Raw genomic sequence first — 19,216 nt, 5'->3', positions numbered from 1 at the left:
AAAAAAAAAACAAAAAAAAACTGAGACCAAGTAGCTGAATGGCAAAGGAAAATAGAATGGATTTGGACAGGTTATTAGCAGAAAAAGGAGGAACATGTACTACAATTGGAGGTAGTTGTTATACCTTCATCCCTAGGAAAGCCCTGTCAGAAAAATTAGCAGAGAATTCAAAGATTAATTATCCACTGACTGACTAAAGTCATGGTTTAGAAAATACAAAGAAATAGTCATCTTCATCCTGACCTTCTTGTCAGTAGTTGCTGGAATAATAATAATAGCAAAAGATTATATAATATCCTATGTAAGGAGATCTATGCAGAGGTTAATAAACTTTTGTGAAGTGGGATATAAAAAGTATTAGTCAAATTTGAGGATTAAAAAAGGATGTAGAAACAAAATAATGGAGAAAAAAGATAGGGGGAGATTGTGAGAATTGGATGGGTATTGAATTTCCACCAAGTTATGAAAATTAAACTGGAGAAATGAAACTTAAATTAGAAAACTGAAATATAAGAAATAGGAGGTTTCCACAAGGAAAGCAAAGAATGTAATCATGAGTGAGAGTTTTAAATTTGAAAAGGAACCCTCTGGACTTTGTCTCCTCCTTTTCTGGTTCCTTCAAATATTATATTTCCCCCCAAAGAATGTAAGCTCCTTGAGAGTAGAGACTGACCTATGTTATCAAAGGTAGAGAATTAAAATAGGAGATACTTGTAAAATGTAATGAGGGATGGAGATTCATACTCAGTAACTTCTATAAACCCAATTATTACAGAATCAGGAGAATCAGGGAAAGGACTTGCACTTCAGGATAGAAAATAAAAGATAGCCTTTGCAGTTTCAAAAACATAACCTACTGGCCCAGGCAAAAATGTAAAATAAAATCTTTCCAGCATTTAAAAAAAAAATTGAGGCCCTTCACTAAGAGCTCTCTTTTTTCCCATTTCTCATCTAATATCATTAGAATATCTTCTGCCACTATTTCTTTCTATGCTCTTGTCTAATATGAAGAGGTGATCCTTCTTACTAAGGCAAATTCTCCTACCTGCACAAATGACCCCATTCCATCCCATTTTCGTCAGGGAGACTTCTTTATCATTACTATCCTTTTACTTATCTTCAGTCTCTTCCTCTCTACTGGTCACATTCCTACTGAATACAAACATACCTTTGTCTAGCTCATTTTCAAAAAAACTCTCATTTGATCTCCTTCCATCCCTACAAGCTATCATTCCATATCACTCCTTTTTTGTGTGTCTAACATGCTAGAGAATGTTGTTTATAATTAGTGCTTCCACTATTCTTTCATTTTCTTCTTAACCCCTTATATTTCTCTTTCTGACCTCATCAAACCATGGAAACTGCTTTCTCCAAAGTCTGCAATGATATATTAACTGCCAAATCTAATAACTTTTTCTGAATCCTTATCCTCCTTGACTTCTCCATAACCATTTATACTGTCAATCATCAACTTCTTGTTGATATTGTTATGATATTACTCTTTCTTAATTTTCTTCTTAGTTGTCTATTCTGTCTTTGCTGGATCTTCATACAGATTGCATTTACTAACTACGAGTGTCCCTAAAGGCTCTGTCCTGGAGACTTTTTCTCTTTTCTCTGTATAATATGTTCCTTAGTGATCTCATCCTCTCCCTTGAATTCACTTATTTATCCAAATACAAATGACAATCAGAACCAATAGTCTAACATCTCTCCTGATGTCTAGTTTGCATCTTCACTGCCTCCCAAACTGAATCTCATGTAAACATTATTTAATATTCAACATGTACAAATATGAATTTGTTACCTTTGCCACCAAATTCTCCTTCCTTCCTAATTTCCCTATTGTAGAGGGATGAAACTCCAAAAAGTTATGCTTGAATCAGACAACCAAGCACCTAAGGCTAATTACCTATTCGATATGAGACAATGACTCTATTAGTATATGTTTGGATAAATGGCTCTTCTCACCATTAGTGCTTGATGAATGTTTGATGTTAAGATAATGATAGGTAAGGATTGAAAGGCAGAGGGAGAGGGGCCAGAGAGGCACTGGGCAACAGGACAAGGAGGACAGAATTTGATGACTCCAGACTCCTGAATCCAGAATTCTGTTTGCCGTCTTCTTTCACTTCTCACCCTAAAGACTAAGGACTTTAATTTATCCTGATTCTGGCTGACCCCAAGTCTTCCAGGGAGATAGCCTTTTTCCTACAATTGGCATCCAACATGGACCAAGCACCCTAATTTCACTGAAGAAGTCCCTGTGACCAGGAAATAGGATGAATATTTTAATAGACAAACAGGGAACTTACTTTGTTAAGAGTGAAACTAGGAACTTTCATTTTCTAGCGGAAATGGGGCAGATATTAGGAAAAAATTCTTCCCCCATCCCCACCCCCACCCTGAGGAAGCTCTATCAGAAGCATACTCAGACAAATAAAGAAGCAAGGTTTGCTTGTAACTTGGGAGCAGATTGATGGATTCTTGGACACATTAGAATGCACATCCACTTAGTTCTTCAAGGAAGAAGAAATAAAGGCAGATAATTGGAAACTAGTAGGAGATCAACTATGTGAATATTACAATGATAAAAATCCTGATTCATTTTCTAAGGAAACATTCAATATACACAACATAATATAATTGGCCATAAAGAATCCCACAAGTTCTAGAAAAAAGAAAAATTTTAAGAACACCCAGATGAGGAATTGTGAGGAGAAAGAGGAAGAGACTGGAGAGGATAATGGAAATATCACTGGAGGGCATGGGGAGTTAAGTGAACTTAAAGAAAGTTAAGTGAACTTAAAGAATAATAAAGAAATATCCAGGAATATTCTGGACTACAGCAGTTACAACTGACCGACCTATGCTCACTATCTATATAAATGGCATATCATTAGAAGGATTGGTAGACACAGGCTCAGATTGTACAGTCATTAGAAGTGCCAACTGGCCCAGTCACTGGCCAAAGATTAAGGCAGACACCTATATGTCTGGCATAGGAGGATCAATAGCAGCTGAAGTTAGGACTACCTCTTTGAAATGGACATTTGAAGGTGAAACAGGAGTTTTTACTCCTTTTATAGTTGAAAAAACCCTCATCAATCTGTGGGAAAGAGACATTTTACAACAGGGTTAAAAATGAGTACTTCGGTTTTTTAGGCAGGGCTGCTGTTGAAGGCCTGCCAACACTTTCACCTCTTCCTATCCAATGGAAAACTGATACAGCAGTGTGGACAGAACAGTGGCCCTTAGCTAGCAATGAAATTCAGGCCTTATTAGATATAATACAGGAGCAACTTGACCAAGGACACTCACAACCTTCTCTAAGTCTTTGGAATTCCCCTGTATTTGTGTAAGAAAAATCTGGAAAATGGAGGATGTTGACTGATTTAAGAAAAGTAAATGAACTATGGGAACTCTTCAGCCTGGACTTCCATCTCCTTTGACCTCTTGGATATCCTTCATACATTATATTCCCTCTCCTGATTGAGCATTTTCATGGCTGTCCCACATGCCTAGAACACTCCCTTTTCATCCCCATTTTTATAAATGTGTTTTATATCTATAATGTGTATAATGGCTTGTCCCCTGAGCAAAAATGAGAAAATTTGCTACTCTTCCTTTTAGTGAAGATATGACTGTATTAAATATTGTATGTGTTACCACACACAGTTGATGAACTGTTCATTTTGCTAGTTTAAAAATAATTAAATTTAAAAAATAAAAAATAAATCTGAGATAGTCTGAGTGGTTGCTGAATGTTGATTTGTTATAAAGAGAGCTATTTCCACCATACTTCAACAATCCCACTATTTTGTCCAGTCTATAGAGATCATAATAGGGAATATGGCATATATTTTGGCCACAACATGGCCAGCCATAGACCATATGTCAAATATCTTGAAGACTTTTCCCTTATTATTTTGAATAATAGAAAAACAAATAAAGATTCCAGAGAAAGAAGAATGAACTATCTTCTACTTCACAGCAGAGAGGATATGGACTATAAAGACAAAATATTGCATATACTATTAAAGATATTCACTGCATCAGATATATTTGCTTTGTCTTTCAAAATAAATGAAGAAAAAAATGAGATGGAGGGAGCAGTATGACTATTACTAAAATATTCTTAAACTTTTAATTATAAGAAATCTACTACCTCCAAAGGAAAGACATTCCACATTTGGAAAACTCCAACAATTAGAAATTTTTTTTCTGTACATCTTCTTTACTGCAACTTTTAGACATCATTTCCTACACTACTATTTTAGACCAAGCAGAAATAATTTAATCCCTCTTCCACATGGTAGCTGTCTTCCAGTGTTTAAAAGGGAGGCATAATGCTGGCTGATTGTCTTCCCTGACATCAATCTCTTTAGAGACCTTTAGGGACATCATTTTAGGTTAGTAATTATTTACAGCTCATTCATACCCAAACTTGTCGAAATATCTCTTCATTCTTGACCAAGTAGGACATCAGAGACATATTATATGCAATCTTTTCCCCTCCCTATTAGATTTGTCATACTTACATGTTATATCCCATGTCTTTACATGCTATTTTTCCATAGAAATCATTCCAGTCATCTTGGCATACAGGATACCAGGATTTGTTGTGAGATGAGTAAACCTGAAGGATAAATTTTGGTCCATAGAGGCGAACTGCATTTAAAAATACAGATTTGATTTGATGAGTTTTATAAAATCTAGGGCTTAAATTCTCTCACTTAGATATGTATAAATAACTTTAAATCCTTATTTTATATAAATCTGTAGAATCCTAGAATTAGAAAATCTCTTAGATACCAATGTGGCCAATTCTATCATTTTACAGAAGAAACTAAGAACTAGAGAGCAGAATCGTCTTGTACAAGTCAGAACCTTGTCTGTCATTGTAGTTAGAGTTACTAAACTTAGGGCAGACTCATATCTGCCATGTCATTGTATTTATTTCATGTAATTTCTGTGGTTCTTTATATTATACACACACACACACACACACACACACATATAAAATCAGAAGAAAAGAAACAAACACGATTAAGCTTTGTGCCAGGCACTATGATAAGTGTTTTACAAATATTATTTCATTTGATCCTCACAACAACTCTGAGAGATAGGTTTTATTACTTTCCCTCAGGATATCGTTCACTGTTCAGAATGTGTCTCACTAAAGGCAGAGCTGGAAGTCAACCCTCTGGAAGAAGTCATTTAATTCTCACAAGCATAGCTAGTAATTATAATCTTGCTAAGATATTTGCTTCAGGTAATTAAACTAAGTCAAGGAAAATAGATAAATGTCAACAAAGAATAAGAAAATCTAGGAGTCAGAGGATTAAGACCTCAAGAAAAGTGAGGGAGGGAAATTAGGGTCTGAGCAAGATCTTGTTACCCGTCAGAGAGTGTTCATTCTCATCTAAGAAGCAAAGACAGGATCCATTCACTAGTCTGGGGCAAAGGAGCATTGCATTATTAGAGTAGGGGACCAAGAACTCAGACAAGACTCACACTTGTGTGCATCTGTATGAGTACTTGAACAAAAATTAAGTATAAGCAAATGATAAGGGAAATAGATTCTAGAATATTTAAGATACCTACAAAGATTGCCAGAGGAAATCTACATCAATTCCTAGAATTTATTCTTACATTCAACCAAGCTGGCTGACCCTCAACAAGATCAAATGCTAAAGAAAAGAGGTGATGAGATAAAAAGACTCCCCCCAAAAAAAAACCAAGAAAGGACAAAATCTTATATCTCCATTAAGGAACATGATTGACAAATAAGATCTTAATAACATACAGCTAGACAGCAATGTAAAAGGGTATAACATATAAATCTCACTCTTAACTGTAGAGTTACTGAAACAATTTTTTAAATTGTTTAATAAAAAAATTATATAAAAATTTAGTTTTAAAATTTTCTAAGTTAAATAAAAACAATTTTAAAAGTTATTATGTTATTAAATGTTATTCAACTGCCATAAAGAAAACTTTATTGAATTCACCAACTTGCAGAAAATATTTTAAAAGCAATAAATAATGATTATAAACATTCTTATTATATAATATTTTGTTATATTCTTAATCAACAATAATTATTAATAAGCAATATCCCTTGCTCTTATTCTGATTATTTTTCTATAATATACAATTTTATATTATCTTGAAAAACAAATGTCCAAAATAAACTTAAAGACACTTACTTTTGAAGAGAATTCTTTCAGCTCTATAATTTGCTTTCAATTGTCCATGTTACATTGACTAAAGTTAACTTTGACTGAAGTTCAAAGTTTTTTTTAAACTACTTATGATTAGAATACTCTCCTAACTTTTCTCTCTTTACAACTAATAAAATTCCAGGTCCTTAAAATACTGTGAGACTTCTCTCTACCAATACATATCATGGGTCTACCACATGTTAATAGGCCATCTCTATGAATTTGTCATTAAAAAAAAAAATCATAAAATAAATTAATAAAAGTCATGGGACAGCCAGATGGTGCAATGGATAAAGTACTAGCCCTAAAATCAGGAGGATCTGAGTTCAAGTGCAACCTCAGAGACTTAACTAGCTGTGCGACTTGAGCAAGTCACTTAACCTCAATTGCTTCATGACTCAAGCACTCCCCCCAAAATTCCCTATTGAACAGGAAAATTGCTAAGGATAAGAAAGATCTACACAGGGCAGTATCTTCATATTACTAATTTTTATATATACTTACCACAATGGTTCTCATCTTCCCCACTTGGACAATGTGATATTCCATCACACCAATTAGCTGGATTGATACAAGTTCCTGAAGTTCCACATTCTATTCCAGAATTTGGGCAGGTATTTTTCACTTGAGGGGAAAAAAGCAAATGAAATGTACACATTTCACTAAGAAGGAAAAGAGTAATAACTCACAAATTCTACTGTTTTTAGTTCCTCTATCTCAATGTTATATGTAATTTTAGCAAATTTAGAACAAATACAGCCTCTATTAAGAGATAATAAGACTGTCAAAAGAGGGAAAACATGTTAATCACTTTCAAGTCATCAGATAAAGCATCACCCTCAAAAATCTGAAAGAATATTTTTTTATGGAGCACCTAATTGGCATATGGACCGAACACTGGCCCTTAAATCAGGAGGACCTGTGTTCAAATCTTACCTCAGATACTTAGCTGTGTGACCCTGGACAAGTCACTTAACTCCAATTGTCTCACACACAGAAAGAAAAAGAATATTTTTTTGTTATTGGCTAAGTGTTCACATTTACTATTAAATTGTACTCACACTAGCTAATAAAAATCCTATACTGCTTTATATAAGTATCATGTGTATTTTAAAAGCTGGGGGAGAGGGAAGTATTGGTCTAAAGATTTGCAAATCTAATCAAATGGAAAAGGAAGAAGGCAGCAAACAGTCACAAATAATTTATCAAGCAACACTTTACAAAATAGATAAAATGTAACAAGAACAATAGTAGAAATGCACAAAAATTTTTTAAAAATGATCCAATAACAGAAATTAACGACCTATACACAGTTTCCTATGCACAAACATAAAAGTAGGTAAAGGATAGATCTCAATGCAGTACCATGCAGTACTCAATGCAAGCCAAAAAGGAGTACAAATACCAAGGATCCCTGATAAAGAATCCATATGAATAAACAATGGCAATTAGAAAGGACAAGACAATTTAGAATGCAATATTCCAAAAGTCAAGACTAAAGACTTACCAAAATAATAATAATAATAACCCATTAACAAAATAAAGTATAATACTCTAAGGATGTAAGGCAATGGCCTTTAGTAGGAAGGATGGATTTCCAAATGTTTCTAATGATAAGGTTACAACAAAATAATTAGACAGTAAAATTATAGTGTTGGGAAAGTACTCCTTTCAGAACTTGACAAATTCTAATCAAAAGTTAAACAATAAACAAGTTAAGAACTTGACTAGAACTTGAAAATAATTAGAAATAATATTTTGTTTCTTAATGAATAAAAATAGAAATAAATTAAAATATTTCTTACTTTTCAACAGCACCTTAACAAAAATTGATATTTTAGGCATAGTGACTTGCTGACAAAAGAAGAAAAGCAGAAAGACAAAACATATCATTTATTTCAAATAGACTATGAGGCCTAATCAGTTAGGCTATAGAATGAATTCTTAGTTTGGATGCAGGATAAATTACAATGGTGGTATATATCAATTTTAAATCAGATTTTATGAAATCATTTCAAAGGCCCAGAAATGAAGGAAAGTCTTGCAAAAACCCAACAATTTCAAAATTCATGCCTAATTATCAAATTTTGAGAATGGTAGTGTACTTTACTTAATGACCCCAAAAATATTCAACTAAATATTAATAGACACTCAATACATGAGGCCAGAATCCAATCTGTAGCTAAATCCTATCAATATTACCCTTCTGATATTTCTTATGTACTTCCTCCTTTGCTCAGATATTGCTATAACTAATGCAAGGCCATATCATCTCACATAAGAGACCATCCAAAAGTACAAGAGCAGAGTCTAATCAAAGCACAAGACCTCTACTCAGACATTAAGGGTGATGATGTGAACAAACTAAAGAAAAGTCAGGTAATATGATGAAATACCTTGGACTAAGTGTTGACCAAGGGATAAACCTGGAAGCAAAGAATAACCTCACAAGTCCAAGTAAAGCCTCATTACAAAATATCCTTGCCATAAGGATTGTAAGAGTACCTGGAAGAAATAAAACAAAATGTAAGGGATAGAAAGGAGAAAATGACAAAGGGAATGATACCTTATAAGAGATGGTGGGAAATCTCATATAAATAGTGATTATCCCCAAAATCAGAATGGGCTAAATGGAAAATAAGCTAGTGAGACAAGAAATATTTTTTAAAATTTAAATTAAAAAATATAATATATTGAAAATATTTAAAGTACAGAAAATATAAAAATATTTGTACTTGAACTTGAAAATCACAACAACAACAAAAATGCCTGAATAATGGCATCCAAAAAAATCATAAATGAACAAGAGGACAAAGTAAAAACAAAAGGAATCCAAGGTAAGTTCAGAAAGAAATCTCAAAATGGAAAATTCTCAAATTATCATAATCAAAATCAGGAGTATACCGGTCAAAGAATAACTAGCAAAAAAAAAGAGATCAAATATTAAGGAATCATAATTGCAATCACACAAGAATTGAGAGCCTCTATAAAAGCTCAGCTTAAAAAATGAAATTCCAAAAATCAAAAGATAAAGACTTTCAATAAAGAATGTTTCATCTGAAAGAAAAAAAACCCTAAATATAATTCTATAATGGAAGGGGAATAGAATTTTATGACAGAAAGAATTGCTAAACATTTCTATTGTATTCTATTCTATTTGTACTTTTAAAAGGGATAGATTTTATATATATATATATATATATATATATATATATGAAGGAACACAAAGAATCTATTACAATGGAAGGAAAGATGGGAGGGTGGGTGATGGGCATCATTTGACTCTTATTCTCATCAGAATTGGCTCAAAGAGGAAATATTATTATATTTCCTATATATAGCCAATGAGTTGAATATAAAAATCTATCTTACACAACAGAAAAATAGGAATGGATAGTAACTAAGGACACAAGAGAAGGCAAACCAAAGAAGGCAGAAGAGAGAAAAACAAAACACTTCAAGAGGGAAAGGGTGAAAGGAGAGCGAGGAAAAACAGAAGGGAAAAATAGAATGGAAGGAAGGATACAGTTACTAATCATAATTGTAAGTGTGAATGGAATGAACTCTCTCATAAAAGAGAAGAAGACAACAGAGTGGATAAAAAAAAAAAACAGAAGTTACAATATATTCTTTATAAGAAACATACTTGAAGAAGAGAAACAAAATATGGAGTAAAGGGAAGTGACTGGAAGAGAATCTATTATGCTTCAGCTGAAGTTTTCAAAAACAGAGATAGCAATCCTGAGCTCAAAGGAAAAGCTAAAATGGACCCAATTTAAAGAGATAAGGAAAGAAACTACATGTTGCTAAAAGGTACAATAAAAATGAAGCAATATCAATACTAAACATATATGTACCAAGTGATATATCATCCCAATTCATTTTTTAAATAATAGCTTTTTTATTTTCAAAAAACGTGCACAGATAATTTTGAACATTCACTCTTATAAAATCGTGTGTTCCAAATTTTTCTCCCTTCCTTCCCCTCATCTTCCTCCCCTGCACATCAACTAATCCAGTCTTCTAAACATTTCCATCGTAGCTCTTTTCAACAATGAAGTGATTCAGGCTAATTCCAATAGACTTGTGATGGAGACAGCTATCTGCATCCAAAAAGAGGATTGTGGGGACTGAATGTGGATCACAACATAGTATTTTCACCTTTTTTTGTTGTTGTTTGCTTGCTTTTTAAATTTTTTTTCCTTTTTGATATGATTTTCTTGTGCAACATGATAAATGTGGAAATATAAATAAAATAATTGCACAAGTTTAACATATTGGCTTACTTGCTGTCTAGGAGAGAAGATGGGAGGAAGGGAGGGATGAAAATTTAGAACACAAGGTTTTGCAAGGGTGAATGCTGAAAACTATCTTTGCATACATTTGAAAATAAAAAGCTATTTAAAAAAAAAACAAAAAACTGCAGTATTAAAAATAAACATTTCCATATTTATTATGCTACACAAGAAATATCAGATCAAACAAGGAAAAAAAATTAGAAAAAGCAAGCAACAACAACAAAAAAGGTGAAAATATTATGTTGTAATCCACATTCAGTTCCAAGAGTCTTCTTTCTGGATACAGATGGCTTTCTCTATCACAAGTCTATTGAAAATGACCTGAATCACCTCATTGTTGAAAAGAGCCAACTCCATCACAGTTGATCATAACCTAATCTTGTTATTGTTACATATTCACCTCGTTTAACATCAGTTCATGTTAGTCTCTCCAAATCTTTCTGAATTCATCCTTCTGATTATTTCATATAGAATAATAATATTCCAGTGCATTGATATGCTATAATTTATTCAGCCATTCCCTAACTGATGGGAATCCACTTAGTTTTCAGTTTCTTACCAGTACAAAAAGGGCTGCTACAAATATTTTTGCACATATAGGTCCTTTTCCTTTTTTTATGATCTCCCAGTAGAGACTGCTAGATCAAAAAGTATACACAATTTGATAGCCCTTAAAAATGCAAATATAGATACAAAATGATCATTTTTATTACATTAAACCAAAAACCTTTTGCACAAATAAAACCAATACAATCAAGATTAGAAGGAAAGCAAAAAGCTGAAAAACAATTTTTACAGCAAATGTCTCTGATAAAGGCCTCATTAATCAAATATATAGAAAACTGAGTCAAATTTATAAGAATGCTAGTTATTCTCCAATTGATAAATGATGAAAGGATATGAACAGACACTTTTCAGATAAAGAAATGAAAGTTATCTATGCAAGGAAAGAAGAACTCTAAATCATTTTGATTGAGAAATGCAAATTAAAACAATTCTGAGATGCCATATCACACCTATAAGAGTGGCTAATGTGACCAAAAAAGAAAGAAAAATGATAAATATCAGAGAGGATGTGGGAAAATTGGGATACTAAAATGCAGTTGGTGGAGTTGTGAACTAATCCAACCATTCTGGAGAGCAATTTGGAACTACGTCCAAAGGGCAACAAATTGCATACCTTTTGATACAGCAATACTACTACCAGATCAATATTCCAAAGAGATCTTTGAAGAAGAAAAAAAAGAAAAGCACCTACATATGCCAAAATATTTATAATAGCCTTTTTCATGGTAGGTAAATATTAGAAACTGAGGAGATACCAATTAGAGAATGTCTAAACAAGTTGTAGTATATAAATAGAATAGAATAGTATTTTATTGTATAATATGAAGTGATGAACAGGCAAGATAAAACCTGGAAAGACATATAAATTGATGCAAAGTGAAATGAGGAGAATAAGGAGAATGTTGTATACAGTATCGGCAACACTGTGTGATAATCAATTGTGAATGACTCGGCTCTTCTCAGCCACACAATGATACAAAACTAGTACAAAGGACTCAGGAAGGAAAATGCTATCCATATCCAGATAAAGAACTAATTCAGGATTGTGCAGATCAAAGTATACTTTTTTCACTTACTTTATTCTTTTTCATGTTTTTTTTCTTTAGATCTTTTTCTTCTTTTATAACTGTGACTAATAAGAAAATAAGTTTACAAGATACACACTCTTCCACTTTGTCTACCACTTTTAGAAGCGGGGAGTTGGAGGAGAGGGAGGATAGAAGAAAAATTTGGAACTTAAAATCTTATAAAAACGGATGTTTAAAATTTTTCTTGACATGTAATTGTGGAAAAAAACTATTTTAGTAAAAAATAATAAAATACTTGCAGAAAATAAATAAAAACTTTCCTTCTATGAGAGTCATATCACACAAATGATACAAAATCTTAGCCCTCTTAAAGGCCTCTGCAGATGAACTGGCTCCTTAGTCTATAGGCTAAAATAATCACTCCTTTATCCACATCTAGAGATACAGAATTATCACCAAGTCAAGTAGAGAATCTCTTTTATTCCCAAGGCAATGCACATTCACAATACTTACATGGTAATAGTTTCATGTTACCACATGCTATCAAGAAAGTATCTTCCAACAATATTACTTGGTCCCCTAACCCCTTTCTGGGAAGACATTTTAAAAAAATAATCACAAAGAAAAGGAATCCTGTCAAAGATTGTTCTCCAGAGTATACAGAGCCCTCTGAAGGGAGCAAGAACCTTAAAACCAAGACAATTATGAAAATGAAATAAAGGTTAGAGAGGATCAGCAGAAACAACTATGTCCGAAAGTCAATCCATTTTTATCAAATAAGTCTAGATCTTAGATTGGATCCCAGAAACCATTGAACTAGAACATTTTCCTCCTTCCTAGGATGCTGTTGATTAGTCATAAATTTGGCTTTAGAAATGTTGGACACCTGATTTGAAAGATCAGACAAATAATTATGTAGTTGTTGATTAATAGGAACAAATCTTTCCCCCTAATATTTTGCCATTGAAGAAGGTTGAGAGTCACTTTGGTTAGGTGGGTGTTCTAATTAGATTAGTATGAGAAATGATTCATTTGGACTCCTACTTTATTCCTCAGTGTTGATAGTTTATATATACATATATATTGATAATTAGATAAGATGGGTTTTTATAGTAGGTCTTTATATTAGGTCTCAAACTTTAATAGTGACTACTTATTTACCAGTTACAAAACTAGCTTGTACAACCACAAGAAAGCTGACAAAGATCCCTATATTGTTTTGCTCAGATTCCATGTACAAACCCAGCATGAAATGGGATGCCTTGATTCTTTGAAAATTTCCCAAATTATTTTTGTAACTCTGAACCACTGTGTCTTGCTGAACATGAGTAGATGACTATCTTGTGACCACTTAGTCAACAGGGATGTCCCATTCTTTACTCAACCTATGACTTCCCTGTCATTTTTAGCCCTCAAGAGCAAAGAACAATGAGATTTTGTATTCTACTGTTTTGTATTTTTGAATAGCAAATCCTATAAAAAACAAGGTCCTGTGTATCAGAAGCATCTCATATCATGAGGAGAAGATGAGGTCCACTTCATTAGAGAGGACTATGGACTCTTTAATAAAGTGCTATTTATTTGGAGCTCTGCCTCAGTGGCTTTTTTCTCCCACATTAACAGATTTTTTAATACTAATCTTTTTATCCAAGTCAAAAGAAAAAGTTACATACTTTATCAACAGGAAATAAAAAGAATTTACATTTACAGGCATTTTGGTCTATGATAATTCTCTTTTTGGCTCCCTAAAATATTTCAATAGAAACAAACACACTAAACACTTACTCATACATAGTAAAAAATGCATTTTAAAAAATATAGGCTCTTCAAATAGTAACAGAAACACCTTAGTCACATACCAAGAAACTTGTACATATGAGGCCTAGTACTCAATAAACAACACAATTATTTCTCATTGCATTTACTCACTCATATATTTTTCATTCAAACACTCACTTATCATAGAAAATACTTTGAATGTGGATAACATTTGTCTAAGAAAGGTCAGGCAAAAGGCTCTTATAATTGCATTTCAAATACCTATGTGTCTCACAACACAAAGAATCATTCCTCCAGAAAACTTTCTTATTTAGGGGGGAAAAAAAACCAGCAATGGAATTCTCATATTGGGAAATCTTTTAATGATATATAGCTCAGCCTCAAATCCACCAATCATATACTCATTTAACTTCCATTTATATTCTTGCAAAGTAAAAATGTATTAGTAATTCACTTTTTCGCCACCATTTTATGATTAAATTAAAACCCCATAAATACCATGTTAAAACTATACATTTTAATAAGTTAAACCAACAATTTTAAGAGACTAAATGGACACTTGGGTAACAAAATTAAGTCATTCACATCCCTCCCACTCTTAACCAAAATATTCCCAAACTATACCATTTGACTAGAAGAGTACGTGTGTTGCTTGTATGGTCAAACTTAAAATCTCCCAATCCATTTAAGAACCCCAGTGAGTAATGAGGTGTTGCTTTAACACATACTAGATTAACACCTTTATTTTCAAAGACAGTACTACTGATTTCTTTGTTCTTAAAATTCATGTTTAAAATAAAACAACAGATCAGGATTTTCCCTGAAATGAATCAATAATAGTCCCTGGGAATATGAAAAAGTTACATGTAAATTAACATTAAAATGTTGGCAATTAAAAATCCATCAGGACAATTTCTTAATTTTACCATTTCACTGAAAAGAGAAGTATGGAAGTCCAAAAATGGCTATAGTTAACCACCAGATCTTGCAAATAGCAAATGTGAAGGAATCTTAATCTTTCCTACAAATGAAGTAATGTGTCACTTTTTTTCTAGGTGATTATGGATAAAGATGATTGTTTCATGAAGATTTTAGAGAATATACACACATGAAGTGAAAATGCTTATAGTAATCTAAGCTTAAAACATGACCAAGCAAACCAACACATACACAGTACTGTTCATCCCAAAATGGGGAATGATGGGTATGATTGGGCTCCAAGAGCAAATGTGTGTGTGTGTGTGTGTGTGTGTGTGTGTAAGAGAGAGAGAGAGAGAGAGGAAGGGAGGGAGGAACAGAGGGAGGGAGGGAGGAGGGAGAGAAGGAGGAGAGAGGGGAAAGGGAGGAAAAGAGGGAGGGAGGAGAGAGAAAGAGAGAGGGAGAGAGAGGAAGGGGGGAGAAAGAGGGAGGGAGGAGGAATGCCTGTTGTTTATTATGTCTACTTCTTGATGCCTGACAAGTTTCATTGAGCATAATCTTTCTGAACATTGATCTCCAGAAACATGAGTCTTACAGGATCATGAGGGACAATGGGAGAGACATCAACACAACCAGCTACAGATACTCTAGAGCTGTATCCTGTTCTGGGTCCCACTTGAAAGAGACAGATTTATAGATAACTTAGTAAATGGGGACCATCAGGATACTAAAGTGGAGAATGTGGTGTTCTCTAAACCTTAAATCAGTCAGCAAAAAGTCTTCCTTCTTAGATTGTCAATAGACCTGGAATCAGGAGAAAAGTTCAAATTTGGCTTCACACACTAACTAACTGTGTGACCCTGAGCAAGTCATTTTGTTTTCTGGATTATTTCCAGAACCTTCTGGCCTTTCCCTAACCAAAATGGACTGGATTAGATCCTAGATTTTCTTAGGGTTGATTTCTTCCTTCATATGGAAAATCATGTGATTTAATGCATCTGTCACCATGGCCTTATCTGGCCTTGTCAGCAATATGTCATTGATGTAAAAATGTACAACAACGCCTTTAGGAAGGAAGAAATCAGGGACAATGTAAGGGAAATTTCAGATGGCCCTGGAAAAGGACTATATATTAGACTGCTTCCCAAGTGAAAACAAAACTGCTTCTGACTAATCTCAGTTACAGGAGTAGAATGAGATGGAGGTCAATAACTGCAAATCATTTCCCTTGGGCCTATTTGTTCTATAACATTTACAAGGTCAAGGACAACAGTAATCATGGGCTTTATTCAGCTCTTTGTTTTCTCACGGTAAGCTGTCAATTGTTATTTGCTTTCCTAATAGGTAACAGAGGATTGTGGTAAGGGATAATAAATAATATATTTGATATATATAATATTATAAATATAATAATATTATAATAATTGTATATATAAATACAATAATAATAAATAAAATGAATAAGCATAAGAATAATAAAATTATTACCACCATCATTTTTAAATGTATTTTGGATCTGAGACCTTTATCAAAGAAACCTGCTGCAAAGATTTTTCGTAGTTGACTATTTCCCTTCTAATTAGAATTTCTTTAGTGTGGTTCCATAAAACTGAAGTTTTTATACAAAATTATTTTATCTTCTGTGATCTCTCTTGGTTAAGAACTCTTTTCTCCATTTTTATGGAGAACATAACAATGTTTTTTTTATTTATTTATGATATTTATGATGATCCATCATCTCCATCACTGGAGGGGAAAAAAACCTGTCACCAACCAGACCTAATATTGTTTGATGTGGACTACATAAAATGGTTCTGGTAACACCAAGTATTTCCACTTGGCCTCACTTGCATAAATGATGCTGATAAAGCCCACTCCAATTCATCTCTTAAATTATTTAGATCTCTATTTCTATAAGGCAAGTTTTATACTTATATTTTTCTGTGTATATATTTTTTAGTCATTTTGAATGAAATTTCAGTTTTTATTGTATTTTATTATGTAATGTTCATAGAAGCTGGTAATTTCTGGGTTTACTTATCCTGCTACTTCATCAAAGTTATGTATATTTTGAAAAACTTAATTTTATTATTTTTACTTATTAAAAAGTAATTTTCTTCCTTTTACACTTCCCCTTCCAAATTAAGATTAGATCAACAGCTTATACTATATCCTATAAGATCCAAATGAATATATAATCTAGATATAAAAAGCAATATCATAAATTAAAAAGAGAATAATATATACCATTCATAACAATGGAGAAAAGAGTTCTTAACCAAGAGAGATCACAGAAGATAAAATAATTTTGTATAAAAACTTCAGTTTTACAGAACCACACTAAAGAAATTCTAATTAGAAGGGAACAGTCAACTACCAAAAATTTTTGCAGGTTTCCTTGATAAAGGTCTCAGATCCAAAATACATTTTAAAAAACTATCTAAATTACTCTGAGAAACTGCTTCATGCCTCTCAGATTGGCTAAGATGACAAGAAAAGAAATGATAAATGTTAGAGAGTATGTGGGAAAACTGGGACACTAAGGCATTGTTGGTGGAGTTGTGAAATGATCCAACCATTCAAGAGAACAATTTAGAACTATGCCCAAAGGGTTATGAAACTGTGATCCAAACTGTGTTCCAAATTGCTCTCCAAAATGGTTAGATTAGTGATCTTTGATCCAGCAGTGTCTCTTTTAGGTCTGTATCCCAAGGAGATCATAAAAGAAGGGAAAGGACCTGTATGTGTAAAAAGGACCACTACCACTCTTAGTGGTAAGAAACTAGAACTTGAATTGGGCCCATTCTTTGGGGAATGGCTGAATAAGTAATGATATGTGAATGTAATAAAATATTGCTCTATAAGAAATAACAGCTGTTTTCAGAAAAGTCTGGAAAGACTTACATGAATTGATACTAAGTGAAATGAGCAGAACCAAGAGAATATTGTACACAGTAAAAAAAAAAAAAAAATTATGTGATGATTAATTGCTATGGACTTGGCTCTTTTCAATAATGAGATGATTTAGGGCAATTCCAATAGACTGGGATGAAAACTGCTATCCACATTCATTCAGAGAGAGAACTATAAAGACTGAATGTGGATCAAAGCATGTTTTTCAACTTTTTTGTTGTTATTTGTTTAATTCGTTTTTTTTTTCTTTCTCGTGTTTTTTTTTTCCTTTTGATCCAATTTTTCTTGTGCAATATTGTGAATATGGAAATATGTTTAAAAGAATTGTACCTATTTAACTTGTATCAAATTACTTGCTGTCATGGGGAGGGAGGAGAGAGAGAGGGAAAGGGAGAGAAAATTGAAATACAAGGTTTTGTAAAAACTATCTTTGTATATATTTCAAAAAATAAAATACTATTTTTAAAAGAGAACTATTGAAATTTATAAGAACAAGAACTGTAACAAAAATATGTGATGATCAACTGTAATGAATGTGACTTTTTTCAACAATGATGTGATTCAAGCCAATTCCAATAGATTTGTGATGAAGAGAGACATTCACATCCAGAAACAGGAGTATGGGAACTGAATATGAATCATATCATAGTATTTGTACCTTTTTTGTTGTTGTTGCTGTTGATTTGTTTCTTTTTTTTTTTCTTTCTCATTGTATTTCCCCTTTGATCTGTTTTTTTTCTTGTGCAATATGATAAATATGGAAATATGTTTAGAAGAATTGCATGTTTAACCTATTTTGGATTACTAGCTGTCTAGGGGATGATGAAGGTGGGGAGGGAGAAAAATTTGGATCACAAAGAATGAATGTTGAAAACTATCTTTCCATGTTTTTGAAAAAAATTTTTTAATTTTAATTGTTCTTGAAAAAATAATAAGAGCAGTTCCTCAAAAAATAAATGTCTGGAAGTTATGAAAATGCAATACTCAACAGAAAAAGTACAAAATGTCCAACTGTCATGTGAAAAAAAAACAATTCTAAATCACAGCAGAAAATACAGTATAAATCTATGTGCATATAAATATAAACATAGAATATACAGTAAAACAATTCTGGGATAACATAATAACAACATAATCATATAATCACATTGCAAAGATGACAAAAGAAATGACAAAATGTCACAAGGGCTGCTGGAAAACAGATGTAACTAGCAAGTATATTGTTGATGAGACTGTGAATTGGTCCAACTATCCTGTAAAGAAATTTTGAATTATAAGAAAAAACTACACCATTCATCCTTTGTGCTATCTATCTCATCACCACAAGTATGCACACACATAAATATAAACACACACACACATACAATGGGGAGGGAGAGCATGAGTGGGGAGAGAGAGAAAAGAACTTATTTGTACAAATATATTTATATCAGCACTTTTTATTGCAAAAATAAAAGGACTACAATTAGTGATTATATTATAAATA

General features: G+C 32.7%; 1 protein-coding gene across 1 annotated transcript in view; it reads right to left on the bottom strand.

Moving 5' to 3' along the window:
* TMPRSS2 (transmembrane serine protease 2) overlaps positions 1–19,216 on the bottom strand; it is a 103,598-nt gene that overhangs the window by 40,063 nt on the left and 44,319 nt on the right. The window contains exons 5-6 of the mRNA XM_051984767.1: positions 6,732–6,851; positions 4,542–4,671 (exon numbers count right to left, since the gene is read on the bottom strand). Of these exons, the coding sequence (XP_051840727.1) occupies positions 4,542–4,671; positions 6,732–6,851 (250 nt within the window). The remainder of the gene's footprint in view (positions 1–4,541; positions 4,672–6,731; positions 6,852–19,216) is intronic.

The sequence above is a fragment of the Antechinus flavipes genome, chromosome 3 (genome assembly GCF_016432865.1).
Source record: "Antechinus flavipes isolate AdamAnt ecotype Samford, QLD, Australia chromosome 3, AdamAnt_v2, whole genome shotgun sequence".
NCBI lineage: Eukaryota > Metazoa > Chordata > Mammalia > Dasyuromorphia > Dasyuridae > Antechinus > Antechinus flavipes.
This window is presented reverse-complemented; position numbering and strand designations above follow the sequence as displayed.